This window comes from Schistocerca nitens, chromosome 9 (assembly GCF_023898315.1).
Source record: "Schistocerca nitens isolate TAMUIC-IGC-003100 chromosome 9, iqSchNite1.1, whole genome shotgun sequence".
Classification (NCBI taxonomy): domain Eukaryota; kingdom Metazoa; phylum Arthropoda; class Insecta; order Orthoptera; family Acrididae; genus Schistocerca; species Schistocerca nitens.
In genome coordinates, this window is record NC_064622.1 from 349611607 (window position 1) to 349625930 (window position 14324).

Below are 14324 nucleotides of genomic sequence, written 5' to 3' on the forward strand. Positions count from 1 at the left end.
TGAACTTTGATCAAGGTGAATTCAGAAATCTGCATGGTGTACATGTTAATTCCAGATTTTTTCACTGTGAACTGGGATCAACTTTTCTATCAGATAGTCACAGATCATGTTCAAATGCAATCATTAGTTCACAGCCTAGTGGCACAAAAAAAGAACAGCTTTCCTTTTGCACAAATATAAGTTCAGGAAAAGAAAATAAGTTCAGTATAATTTTTTTATGTAGAAAGCTAGACTGAGGAGAATGTCAATGCTGCATGTGTCACTGAGTCAAAGAGTGCATTTAATGATTGCTCCCATAAGAATTCTTGGAGACTACTTTTAATTAAAATGTGAAAAGTTTAATGACATTTCATAGAAACCATTACCTGTAATTCCGTTACTAGTAACAGTTATATTTAAAGGGTAATGGCAGTGTTATTTCCATACAGCAACTTTAGTTGGAACTAAGTTACTTTTATCAGTAATGATGTAATGAAAGTGTCATTACTTTTTGATCGCATGTAGTGAGAATCTCAAGACAGTATAATATGGGTCTTTATTTTGGGAAAAAAGCAATATTTGGGTAAAAATTAAATCTTTTCAACAATGAGTGTGTTACGCTTGCTGAAAACCTTTGAATTCACTGTGACCTCCGGTGACATTTCCTTCTCACAACTCAGCTGCACACCGCGCCTCACTGGCATTTTGTTCTTCCACATATTTTTCTATCTGTTTCTTCCTGATGTCACTTAGTCAACAATATGTCTGCTGCTTATTAATTATTGTCACTTGTGCATCATATTCTAAAACACATATAGGAAATGTCTGATGTCCGATTATAAATTTTAGTGCCATCACTGCATTTAATTCATGTTCATTTTTTCATAACATTTTTATTTGAAAATTATATATGCAACAATGAGTATACCACAGTCATGCAACTAATCTCACATGAATAACATGCAGTCATCTGTCCCCGGTGGCTGAGTGGTCAGCGCGACAGAATGTCAATCCTAAGGGCCTGGGTTCGATTCCCGACTGAGGTCGGAGATTTTCTCCGCTCAGGGACTGGGTGTTGTGTAGTCCTAATCATCATCATTTCATTCCCATCGACACGCAAGTTGCCGAAGTGGTGTCAAATTGAAAGACTTGCACCCAGCGAACGGTCTACCCAACGGGAGGCCCTAGTCACATGACATTTACATTTAACATGCAGTCTCTGATTTACATTCATTTCCACATCTTTCAGACATGGAGAAGGAAGCAGAGACATGCATACCTTGGGCAGCTTATGCTAAAATGGATGGAATAAATTATTCCTTTCATCACAAACTGTGTGCTGGTGGGAAAAGAGTACAAAGCAGTTGGAGCTCCACAGTGAACATAAAAAAAATGTACAGATAAGGCTGTTCTTTGCAGTTAGTTTTAAGTATTTTGTTTTATTTAAATAAGAAATATCCTAAACATCTATAACAATACACCTGAAAAAGTTGGCATATTCAAGTCTCACTTTTGTTTAGAGCAAACATCCACATTCCTTAAAACAAATTCAGTAGGAGGAAGGCAGTTGGACTGGAGGCTGATGCCAATGCCGTTGCAAAACAGGCAGCGAGGTATTCCATGAGAACTGAAGGATTTGTACAGATGCCACCTGCAAGGACAAGACCCAAAATGGCAGACTGCCGCTGACAACCTCGGAGGGTGCATGACGAAGAACAGAAAAACCTACAGAGGATATAAAGCATTCCCAACACACCCATTTGCTATGTTTGCTTAAGCAACAGGTTCTGGTCCGAAGATGTTTAAAAATAATGAGACTGGAGGTGGACAGGTGCGTCTTAACATGTTGCAAGGCATGATGACAAAAAAAAAAGTGTGGAATCTTATGGGATCACGATGCCAATTATGGATAGTGGTGAAAATGGATATGCTCCATTACAGAACTGGCCGATGGCATATGGGGCCTGTCAAGTCGGGAATGGCAATGCCAGCAGCATAGATTATTTTATCAGACAGATCACGTATGGCTTCATCAATACAACCAGACAAATAAGGTGGAAACATGATTTGGGAGGTATATAGAGGCCAATCAGCATGTTGAAAAGCCCAGCGGGGTAACCTGATCAGTGGGAGGTCAGAAGCGAATGAGAGAATCAAGGTAAGTGGTTCCCATCACAGAGATCAATGTGTGGCAGCCAGTGTAAGGAAGGAAGAAGGGGAAAGGAAAAGAGTGAAAGATCAATGGCAGAAAAAAGTGTTATATGCCACACTAAGATGAGTAGAGGAACCACCATTAATAAGGCACAGGTCATTGTCCATAAGAAACTGGTCAATGAGGAGCCCCCAACAAGATGTAGAAGCAATGCACCACAAAGAGTGACTGGCATTAAAATTTCCAAGGAGGAGGAAGGCAGGGGGAAGTTGCTGAAGGAGGGTAGTTAGGATGGCAGATGTAGAGACCTCAAACCGTGAAGGCAGAATCCAAGTGGACCCTGCTTCCAATGGTGTACAAACTGGGATCCATGTACTAACAATATCTGTACTGACCAATGTGCAGATGCACCCTGAAGCCCTCAAACGGATGACCCCATTCTGAAAAAAGCATGGAGCCCACAAAGGGCCGGTGGGTGAGCATCAGTAAAATGAGATCCCTGGAGAATGACACAAGCTGCCGAGTAAAAGGCAATAAGGGATTGCCACTCTGAGAGGTGACTGAGGTATCCATTACAGTTCTACTGAATAATCATGGAGTGTGTAGCCAAATGGGAGGTAAATGGGCTGGAGCCAATCATATCGCTGGGTCACCACCACCACCACCAATGACAGTGGGGTGACAGCTATAAATAAGATGTTTCCAGAATGAGATTTTCACTCTGCAGCGGAGTGTGCGCTGATATGAAACTTCCTGGCAGATTAAAACTGTGTGCCCGACCGAGACTCGAACTCGGGACCTTTGCCTTTCGCGGGCAAGTGCTCTACCAACTGAGCTACCGAAGCACGACTCACGCCCGGTACCCACAGCTTTACTTCTGCCAGTATCTCGTCTCCTACCTTCCAAACTTTACAGAAGTTCTCCTGCGAAACTTGCAGAACTAGCACTCCTGAAAGAAAGGATATAGCGGAGACATGGCTTAGCCACAGCCTGGGGGATGCTTCCAGAATGAGATTTTCACTCTGCAGCGGAGTGTGCGCTGATATGAAACTTCCTGGCAGATTAAAACTGTGTGCCCGACCGAGACTCGAACTCGGGACCTTTGCCTTTCGCGGGCAAGTGCTCTACCAACTGAGCTACCGAAGCACGACTCACGCCCGGTACCCACAGATTTACTTCTGCCAGTATCTCGTCTCCTACCTTCCAAACTTTACAGAAGTTCTCCTGCGAAACTTGCAGAACTAGCACTCCTGAAAGAAAGGATATAGCGGAGACATGGCTTAGCCACAGCCTGGGGGATGTTTCCAGAATGAGATTTTCACTCTGCAGCGGAGTGTGCGCTGAAATAAACTTCCTGGCAGATTAAAACTGTGTGCCCGACCGAGACTCGAACTCGGGACCTTTGCCTTTCGCGGGCAAGTGCTCTACCAACTGAGCTACCGAAGCACGACTCACGCCCGGTACACACAGCTTTACTTCTGCCAGTATCTCGTCTCCTACCTTCCAAACTTTACAGAAGTTCTCCTGCGAAACTTGCAGAACTAGCACTCCTGAAAGAAAGGATATAGCGGAGACATGGCTTAGCCACAGCCTGGGGGATGTTTCCAGAATGAGATTTTCACTCTGCAGCGGAGTGTGCGCTGATATGAAACTTCCTGGCAGATTAAAACTGTGTGCCCGACCGAGACTCGAACTCGGAACCTAAAGCTGTGGGTACCGGGCGTGAGTCGTGCTTCGGTAGCTCAGTTGGTAGAGCACTTGCCCGCGAAAGGCAAAGGTCCCGAGTTCGAGTCTCGGTCGTGCACACAGTTTTAATCTGCCAGGAAGTTTCATATCAGCGCACACTCCGCTGCAGAGTGAAAATCTCATTCTGGAAACATACCCCAGGCTGTGGCTAAGCCATGTCTCCGCTATATCCTTTCTTTCAGGAGTGCTAGTTCTGCAAGTTTCGCAGGAGAACTTCTGTAAAGTTTGGAAGGTAGGAGACGAGATACTGGCAGAAGTAAAGCTGTGGGTACCGGGCGTGAGTCGTGCTTCGGTAGCTCAGTTGGTAGAGCACTTGCCCGCGAAAGGCAAAGGTCCCGAGTTCGAGTCTCGGTCGGGCACACAGTTTTAATCTGCCAGGAAGTTTCATATCAGCGCACACTCCGCTGCAGAGTGAAAATCTCATTCTGGAAACATACCCCAGGCTGTGGCTAAGCCATGTCTCCGCTATATCCTTTCTTTCAGGAGTGCTAGTTCTGCAAGTTTCGCAGGAGAACTTCTGTAAAGTTTGGAAGGTAGGAGACGAGATACTGGCAGAAGTAAAGCTGTGGGTACCGGGCGTGAGTCGTGCTTCGGTAGCTCAGTTGGTAGAGCACTTGCCCGCGAAAGGCAAAGGTCCCGAGTTCGAGTCTCGGTCGGGCACACAGTTTTAATCTGCCAGGAAGTTTCATATCAGCGCACACTCCGCTGCAGAGTGAAAATCTCATTCTGGAAACATCCCCCAGGCTGTGGCTAAGCCATGTCTCCGCTATATCCTTTCTTTCAGGAGTGCTAGTTCTGCAAGTTTCGCAGGAGAACTTCTGTAAAGTTTGGAAGGTAGGAGACGAGATACTGGCAGAAGTAAAGCTGTGGGTACCGGGCGTGAGTCGTGCTTCGGTAGCTCAGTTGGTAGAGCACTTGCCCGCGAAAGGCAAAGGTCCCGAGTTCGAGTCTCGGTCGGGCACACAGTTTTAATCTGCCAGGAAGTTTTATAAATAAGATGTCAGACTCAGATTGCGAGGGGGAAGATGGCATCTCCAGGGGCACCAGGGAGACCTAGTTTGTGGCACTTATGTCTTTTCTTCTTCTTCTCTTTGACAAATTGAAGAGGACAGGGCACAGAGGAAGAGCAGGCTTTTGCAAGATCTGAAACCAAAAGAGAGTGGGCAACCTTGGGGCGCACAGACTGTGTGTCCCTTGGTTGAGTTGTGGTAGCAGACCTCTGGCCTGAGACACACCGGGGCAGGGGTCCTGGGAGAGTGCCCCATCATCAGTACGAGCCAAAGAAGGGGGACATTTTCTGCGGGTGCCGAAGTAGGTGGGCATTTTCTTGGCAGGGGAGGGGGAGTGCCATCCAGAGGAAATGGTGTGGGAACCACAAGGGGCAAGGGAGAAGAGAGGGGGATGGGACTGGGGTAAGGAAGAGGGAGAAGGGGGAAAGGATGTAACAGAGTCAAAAGTAAAACTCATAAACACAGGATGAAGTTGGTCAAATTTCTGATGAGCCTCTGTGTAAGATAAACGATCCAGGCACTTGTGCTCTTGCATCTTCTTTTATTTCTTATAAGCCGGGCAATCTGTTGAGCTTGGAGAGTGACAGTCATGGCAATTTACACACATGTGACAGAACACAGGGGCACCCTCATGGAGTGGGTGTCCACAGCCACCGCAAAGAAGGTCCACCAAAAGCAAATTGTAAATATATTGTTTTAGAGTTGTATATTTAAGTATTGATTTAAATATAATAGAGGGAGACATCCACGTGGGAAAAATATATCTATAAACAAAGAAGCTGTAACTTACCAAACGAAAGCGTTGGTAAATTGATAGAGACAATAAAAACAATTTAAAAAACACACACACACACACACAAATTTCAAGCTTTTGCAACCCAAGGTTGCTTCATCAGGAAAGAGGGAAGGAGAGGGAAAGACGAAAGGATACATATCCATCCGCACATACATACACACACACACACACACACACACACACACACACACACACACACACAGGCAGACATATGTAAATGCAAAGACTGACATCTCTGCCCAACCTCTTTGCATTTACATATGTCTGCCTGTGTGTGTATATGTGCGGATGGATATGTGTGTGTGTGTGTGCGTGAGTGTATACCCCCCTCCCCCCAAGTGCAATCAGACTACTACTATTGTGCTGCCTTTAGTTGCTTCACATAGTCAAAGAGAAAGTCTGGACATGATGAAAGCTCAGAAAGTGGTACAACAATTATATTCTACTACAATTTCAAAAGAACTATTTCGAATATTTACTGCAAATTGCGAAAAAATTTAATATAAAATTAAAATATCAGAACTCAGTATTGCCATTTTGATATCGATATAGCAGGGAAGAAATTATTGCCAATATACATCAATATTTTCTAGGATAAATACTGATATTTTATCAATAGCGCTAATACAGACCAGGTTGTAGAGAAAATCTTTCACCCCAAGCAGGATAGCCTGGTCCTCCTCCCAGTGTGTAGCCAGGGAAGGGAAGGCCACAGGGTCATATAAAGCAGCATTCAATGATCGACTACCCTCAAGGGGACAGCCTTAGGAGAATAGCCAGATTTTTGGAGCTCGATACACTTCATGCACAAAGCATTCGACCTGATACCGTCCATTCCAATCAGGTGCTCCCCCACGGGTGCCACCCAGTTACAACAAGGGTTGTCTGGCATGGCGGCCATTGCCAGGAGTTCTGATGTTCTGGAATGACAAGCAATGATTCCTAGGCATACGTGGTATGGCAACACCTTAGGTATCAGAAGTGTGATCCCTGTGTCGTCAGGTGGCTCAGCCAGATGGGTAAAAAACAGCCCCGCACCACAGACTGGTTACACATGCTGGTGACCTAGGGGAGCAGAGGGGGCCTACAACACGGAAGGAAGAGGGAAGAGGAATCTACACTGTAGATGCTGGGGAAGGAGTTCTTCCCCAAATGGCTCACACTACAGACAAAAAAATTTAGAAGTGGAGGCCAAAACCCAAAGAGGGACCAAAAACGCCAAAAAGGAAGGATGACAGAGAAATGGCAATAGGAACAAAAGTGCAAGAAACACAGGAAACCAGGTGGACAGCAAGGTCAACATAAGAACACTGAGATGGGGGAAGGTGGGAGGCAGTGGGGAGGGAACAAGGGTGTGGGAACAGAAATGCAGCCCAGGAAGGAAAGATGGGCTGCATTAGCTCGGGGCATCATGGGCGGCACGCATGAACTCACAAAAAAAATTGTGACCCTCCTTGGGGGGGGGGGGGGGGGGGGGGTGTCGGCCAAGGGCAAAAAAGAAGTACTTGAGAATGTGGAGGGAGATTTTTTTGCTTTGAGAGACAAAATATATTTATCTCGTGTGCTCAACAGGATCCTGAACAATTTTTCCTAAATTCTTCATCAGATATACAGATGCTCAATGTGCTTTCCATGGTCAAGACCCTCTTTATTAAATATAATACAGGCATACCTATCAGTTCATTCATAGAGTTTTCAGTATCGCTGATATTGTGTTGAGGACAATGAGGGTCAAATTAGGGGAAAAAAAAATTTTGAAAAACAACTTTCATTGCAAATGAAGAAGCAGTTCAGCTGAGGTGCACTGACATAGAAGAGGGTGTAGAAAATGTATTTAATTATTTATTGACATTAATGGTTGTTTCCTTTCTAAATGTATGGGGTTCATAATTTTTTTACAATTGAGTAACAGTCATTATTTTTGACAGTAGCTGTGATGATGCTTAATATATTCATCTGAAGTAACTTTAATTGTAACTTAGTAGCTTTTGAAATGTAAGTTTCCAAACTCTGGTAGAAACTTATCAACAGTGTAAGAAATGATAATCTGAACTATTTGCAGTGAACAGTTAAGTACACGGAGTTTGACAGTAGCAAATAATGACTGAACACCTCTTACAAATATGCTCCCTATGTTTGAAAAGCAGTAATTAAATATTTTTACTATCAGTACCAAACATGTGCTTAAATTGCTATAGCTGCATGTGCATGGATAGAAATAGTTTGTACATTTATGACAAGTTATCTTCATTGGCCAATGTGTTGGTCCTCTGTGGCTCAATGGTTACAGACTGGATCTAGAGTTGTGAATGTCAGGATTTTGATCCCTGGTTGGTCTCATTCCTGCCACCCCTGCCACTCATCACTTCTTTTACCTCTGGCAGTGTTTATTAATCAGAAAAATCTGGAGTTGTATCACAGATGGGTCTGCCTGTTCAGAGTTCTAACAGAGGCAAGAGTACATCATCCAGGGTGTATACGCGGAAAAGGAAAAAAAGTTCCCAGACTTTCCCCGGATAAAAATACACTTTTTCTCGGGTGAAAATACACATTTTCCTGACTGAAAATAGCCCTCGGAACTGTAAAACTTATCAATTCTTTGAGTGGTAAAGGTTTTATACACCACTTCCCAGCAATTTGGAGGGGGGGGAGGGGGGGGGGGGAGCGGTTTGGAAAGATCTTTGATGTGCAGCAATGTGTGTGCTGCATATTTCCATATTACGCAAGTATAAATACGAATTCCACCAAACACAGCATGTTAGTATCTGAAGCATTGAAATCCAGATTGAGATTCGCTTTTGTCAGCCAATCACAACTCACATCACATTATCTCGCCAGCAAATGAAATCAGATACTCAGAACACAGGATACCTGATGCAGTCAGCCAATAGCTACATCACTGTCAAGTAGAATGAATACACAAATAGGAAAAGTTTATGGTTTAAATTAATATACTTGTAGTATAGCTATGTCCGCTCCCGGTAACTGAGTGGTCAGCGCGCCAGACTGTCAATACTAAGGGCCTGGGTTCGATTCCCGGCTGGGTCAGAGATTTTCTCCGCTGAGGGACTGGGTGTTGTGTTTTCCTAATCATCATCATTTCATCCACATCGACGCGTAAGTTGCCGAAGTGGTGTCAAATCGAAAGACTTGCACCAGGCGAGCTGTCTACCGACGGGAGGCCCTTGTCACACGACATTATTATTATAGTATAGCTACAAGAAAAGTTAAGCTTTCACATATAATACTGTTTGCTTCTTCTTCTTTTTCTTTGTGAGTGTTACCCTTTAAGATACATCAAACACAAACGTGCCAGTAAAATTTTAGATGACGAGATAAATTTCTTATCTACTTGGCCTGAAATTCTTCTGAGTGGCTCATCCTGAAAGTGTTAAGTTTTGAATGAGAGTCAATTGCTCTGTGATTTAAGAACTTCATTGCACATTTTCACACGTAACATAATTCATCTTGCGAAAAAGGAAATTTACTTTGAAAGTACTGCTTCTCAAACTATCATTTTCAATATATTCCTGCAGTGTGTTTGAACTATAAACTTTTATGATGTCACGCTCTTCAAAAGCAGTTATTGTGAAGTATTGCATAGTATTCGTCCTGAAGCCTTTGACATTTTGCTGCCAACAAATAATCATGTGCGCAATGTGTTTTGTTGTAAGTTTTACATTGGTGTTCCTCTCTCGATTATGTTTTATTGCTGCAGTATCATTCTACAGTAGAGAGCTAAAGTAAAATTATTTGTTAGAGTATCAGTTCTTGCCAGTCAAAATTACAAAAATTTAACTGAAAAGTAAGACAATGAAAAATTCCCGGAGTTCTTAAAAATTCCCGAGTTTTTCCCAGATCTCTCAGTTGTCCCAGGGCGTATACACCCTGATTATCTAAAAAGTGATCATGTCCATTAATCACTGTTGTGGTCAAACCAACATTTGGGGTGATGAGAGCTCTACCTAAGCAGAAAATACAAATGTCTACTTCTGTGGTGATAACAATTCTTTAAAAATCTGTGAACTATTGAAACTTTTGTCTACAAAAAAAAGCCATTAACACCTTGACAAATGATATTTAATGCTGATGAAATGCCACTATCATCAACAGCTTGTGTTTACAGTCAAATCAGCCACACTACCTAATGGCCAATGCCACATGACCATGAATTATCAGCTGCAAAATGATGTATTCCCTGCAAATTATTTATAAAGATAATTGTGACAACACTGATTAGAAAACACACTGCCTGATACTGAGCATTATAGTCTTTCTTTTCATTTTCTTTATGGGTATCTGACTATTATGATCTCTTTCTGTTATTGGGGAGTTTGAAAAATGCACCTTTCTCCACTTATTTTTGCCCCTTTTTGCAATGACAAATAATGTGCCTCTATGACACATGGTTAATTTCTGCAGTCAAAGTCCGATATTCATGTTGATAACCAATTCAGTACAAATAATCCTGTTGGATGAACATCTGCAACTGAGCATTATTCTAGAGGTTGAAAATACCGCTTCAGTTGTAAATTTGTTTTATTATCACGAGCATTTCTCATGGTAATTTATATGAATACTTTAGTTGATTCAGTTGATTCAAATTTAGTGTCATACAACAAAGCAAATATGTGAGAGGGTACACTATCTGAACTGAGATCAAAATTTGACTCTATTCTGCGACGTGTTTATACAATCGGCCCTAAATGTCCTACTAGCATTTAATGCCCCAGAAATAATGGAAAATTTTTTGTCTTATAATGAAGAAGATGACTGAACTGCTGAGGTATGGAAGTTCAGTGAACTTTCTCTGAGTACCATAGCACCAAAGTCTCCAATAGAATGAGGACAGGGAGCATTTATTTGTCCCTGATACCAATGCATTTGACTACATATCTGAAATTAAAATGGAAACTGTAACGCATAGAAAGAAAAAAGAGTAGCAAGATATGTGACAGCAGAGAGAGATTCCCAGTGCCATAATCTGTAACCTGCTTAACTCAATAGATTATGGTTTACAGATTGGACATGTGTCCTAATACCTTATGTCCACCATAAGGATGGCTTCCACTGTAGAAACTTCATAACGTAAATCAAAACATGTTTCCACTTCCACAACATCTACTTTTGTGTCTGAAAATACAGTAACTTATTGAATTATCATGGACTTAAGAAATTGTAATTTGCAGATGTTACTGAGAGTCTAATACTACAAAGAGTTTCTGTGCCATATGCTGGATATTAGGTCATATTTTTAACCTTTATCTTAAGGAAGCTATTGTGTAATCAGAAGATGATTTCCTAATATCACTTAAGAACAATTTCATGTACTTGTTCTATCTCTATCTCTCTCTCTCTCTCTCTCTCTCTCTCTCTCTCACACACACACACACACACACACACACACACACACACACACACACACACACACACCCTTTACCCCTCATCATAAGGAATTTTATTTTGTGTCTTTTACCAGAGTGTGTTGGTTTCATCAGTTATTGTCTACTGTGTGTTCTATATGCACTTAACAAATTTCTTTTAGTAATCAGATGTACCACATAAGTAATATTGTGGTGTCTGCAGGGTGTGCACACCAAACACCCATATATAAATAAATTCATACCTTAATCAGTTTCCAGGCTGCTGGGTCAAAGAATGAAATCTTGCTTGTGGACCCATGGTCTTCTATCACTGCTAGGTAACTGCCATCAGGACTAAATGACAAAGCAGGAGAGGCTGTCGACTTTACATTGTGTATATATAAGACAGAACAGTTTACAAGAGACCAGACACTGACACACGCCTGAAAATGGAAACATTAAATTAATAATTAATTAACAAGAAACTCCTTTGATAACAGTATTTTCTCACTTACAGTCTCCTGCAGTGTTATGTGCACAATGATTCTAGACACCCATTTTTAGAGCATTTGATAGTTTCAGTACACATTATTCCAAAGTAAATTCAAGTATTATTCAATTATTTTTCTGTTTTGAAGATATACTATTTGTCAAACTAAATTCAATTTGTCAACCTCCACTCTATGTGTTTTTTGTGTGCTCCCACTGTTTTCTTTACTAGTGGACATATTTCAATTGATGAACTTTATCGCAACAGAAGTCTCCAACCTATTCACTGTACCATACATGCATTCATTCACATATTGTGATCTGTAGACCACTTTACAAAGAACAGACCATATAAATATGAAATGAGTCTAAACATGTGCTACTATAGAGATGCAGATGAGATAAACTGCTTCTTTAGAGCAATTGTGAGGTAACATTTCTCATATGAATTTTTATGATAAAATTAGCTCAAGTAATTAAAATAATTAGTAGAAGTTTAATGATGATTAACTTTTAATCTTGTTTGTAACAGCTGATCCACTTTATTACATGTACCTTAACTCATTACAAATCCTTGAAAATTCTCCTCCATAATTGGACCTACAGAACATAATGAATGAATAAATGAATGAATGAATGGAGGTAATTAATGATGGGTGGCTTAGATATTTGTCAAAAATAATTGTTGTAGTCTAAATTACACTCACACGGGAAGGATAAAGTAACATGAACACCCTGGTACAAATACCTCTCTTCAGGAACTCCTTTTACAACTTATTTGCGAACCACATACATAGCCTTATTTTCCACTTACAGGCACAGAACTTTTCTGCAGCCCAAATACATCTGTAAATGTGGTGTGTTTATTTACTGTCATGTCAGATGTTACGGATTTCAGTGCAAGGGTATATTTCAAATGCCTGCTTAATTATTGTGTTTATGATTGCAATCCCAACCCACCTAGGTTGTCTAGATCTGCAGGGTTCATGGGATATCTCTGTCTGCTAAATGCAATAGTGAAACATACATGCAATGTCCTAGTAGAGACATGAGGACACTAAAGAGAACTGTAACCTTTGATAACACCACAGTCACAGAACTCTCTGCAGAGTGTAAAATGCAGGTAGAGAAATATTTATGGTAAAGCTACTATCGGAAAATTTCTTGTAAGCAAGGTAAGTACAAAGAACAGCATTCTGTGGCTTACGGAGCATAAAGATAAGACTACCGAGTCGTGTAAGTATGTAAACTGGTCCAACAAGTCTATTTTTACATTTTCGCCTGTCACAGCATGTTACATTACATTTTATACAACAACGGTAAACATATGAAGTACACGGCAGAGGGAACTTAGCTTGGTTTCAATAGCACAGGAAGAATGACTGCTTAAATGGCTCTGAGCAAGCTGAAATTAGCCTAATCTTACCGTTATGATCCCTACAAGAATGATAAGTAGGGGACTGATGAATATATCTATTGATTCTTCACTTAATACTGATTTCAAAACTTTGTAAGTAAACTTTTATGGGCCAGTGGCTTCGATCTTCAAGTGCCCATCAAGTCAGGTTTATCAGTATATTGAACAGACTGTAATCAAGTAATTTCAGTTTGGGATGAATAAATTATATTACTTGAATAGAAGAAAAAAATACACTTCAAAAGATGTAGAACAGACTCTATTAATAATAGTAATACAACAAAAAAGTGTTCAAAGGAATAAAAGATTTATGTCATTTGGAAGTAGAAAACACACACAAAAATCAGATGCACTAACAAGGATATTGTCCACCTGTACACAGACATCACAAGATAATAAGCAGAACATGCCATACTATGTAACACTCCCACTCGTTTTTGCTGTTTTAAACACACAATTGATCATCAATGTCGCAAGCGTCACACTAATTGCCGAAAGTAGTGACCCCATGAACCAAGGATCTCCATCCCAGATGGATACCACCTTTTCTTACAGCCTGCTGACAGGGTATACCACAGATAATTTTAATTTGATACATCCCCTACTCACTCCTCTTCCCCTTACTCTCTTGCACTAAATATTCCCCTCCACAATTATATTCTCTAGATTTTCTCCATCTCTTCTCACAATATTGCTAAAGACTAGCAAAGAGATAGAGGGGCTGGCCAGTACTTACCTCAGCTCAGTACAGCCGATAGATACACAAAAAACAGAACCGAAAATTTATGTTCCTAGCTTTTGGAACAAATGTTCCTTCATCAGGGAGGAGAGAGGGGAAAGAAAGGGAAGAAGGGAAAGTGGATTCAGTTACTCACAACCCAGGTTATGAAGCAACAGGGAAAGGAAAACATGGAGGGTAGCAAGGATGGAGGCATGGTTGTCAGAGGGAAGCCAAAGATATTCTACTGTAAGTACTGCGCCAGCTTCAAACCAAAGAGGACGCATACAGAAGTAAAGAGGTATATAGTATAAAGATAAACACAACTATGTAGGATGAAAAGATGTGTGAATGGCTAAAGAGGTAAGGGAAAGAGGAGAAGACTGAAGAGTAAGGTTGTTTAATGTAGGTTCAGTCCAGGGGGATGGCAGGATGAAAGAATGTGTTGGAGTGCAAGTTCCCATCTCCGCAGTTCAGAGGGACTGGTGTTGGGTGGGAAAAGCCAAATGGCACATACGGTGTAGCAGGTTCCTAGGTCCCTAGAATTATGCTGGAGTGCATGGTCCGCTACTGGGTATTGGACATCTCCTAGGCGGACAGTTCGTCTGTGTCCGTTCATGCGCTTAGCCAATTTAGTTGTTGTCATACCGATGT

At 41.4% G+C, this 14324-nt stretch overlaps 1 protein-coding gene across 3 annotated transcripts in view; it reads right to left on the reverse strand.

The window, feature by feature from the left end:
- LOC126203683 (WD repeat-containing protein WRAP73-like) overlaps positions 1-14324 on the reverse strand; it is a 79179-nt gene that overhangs the window by 42076 nt on the left and 22779 nt on the right. For all 3 annotated transcript variants that reach the window (XM_049938051.1, XM_049938050.1, XM_049938049.1), the window contains exon 3: positions 11310-11489. In XM_049938051.1, coding sequence (XP_049794008.1) covers positions 11310-11489 — 180 coding nt within the window. The remainder of the gene's footprint in view (positions 1-11309; positions 11490-14324) is intronic.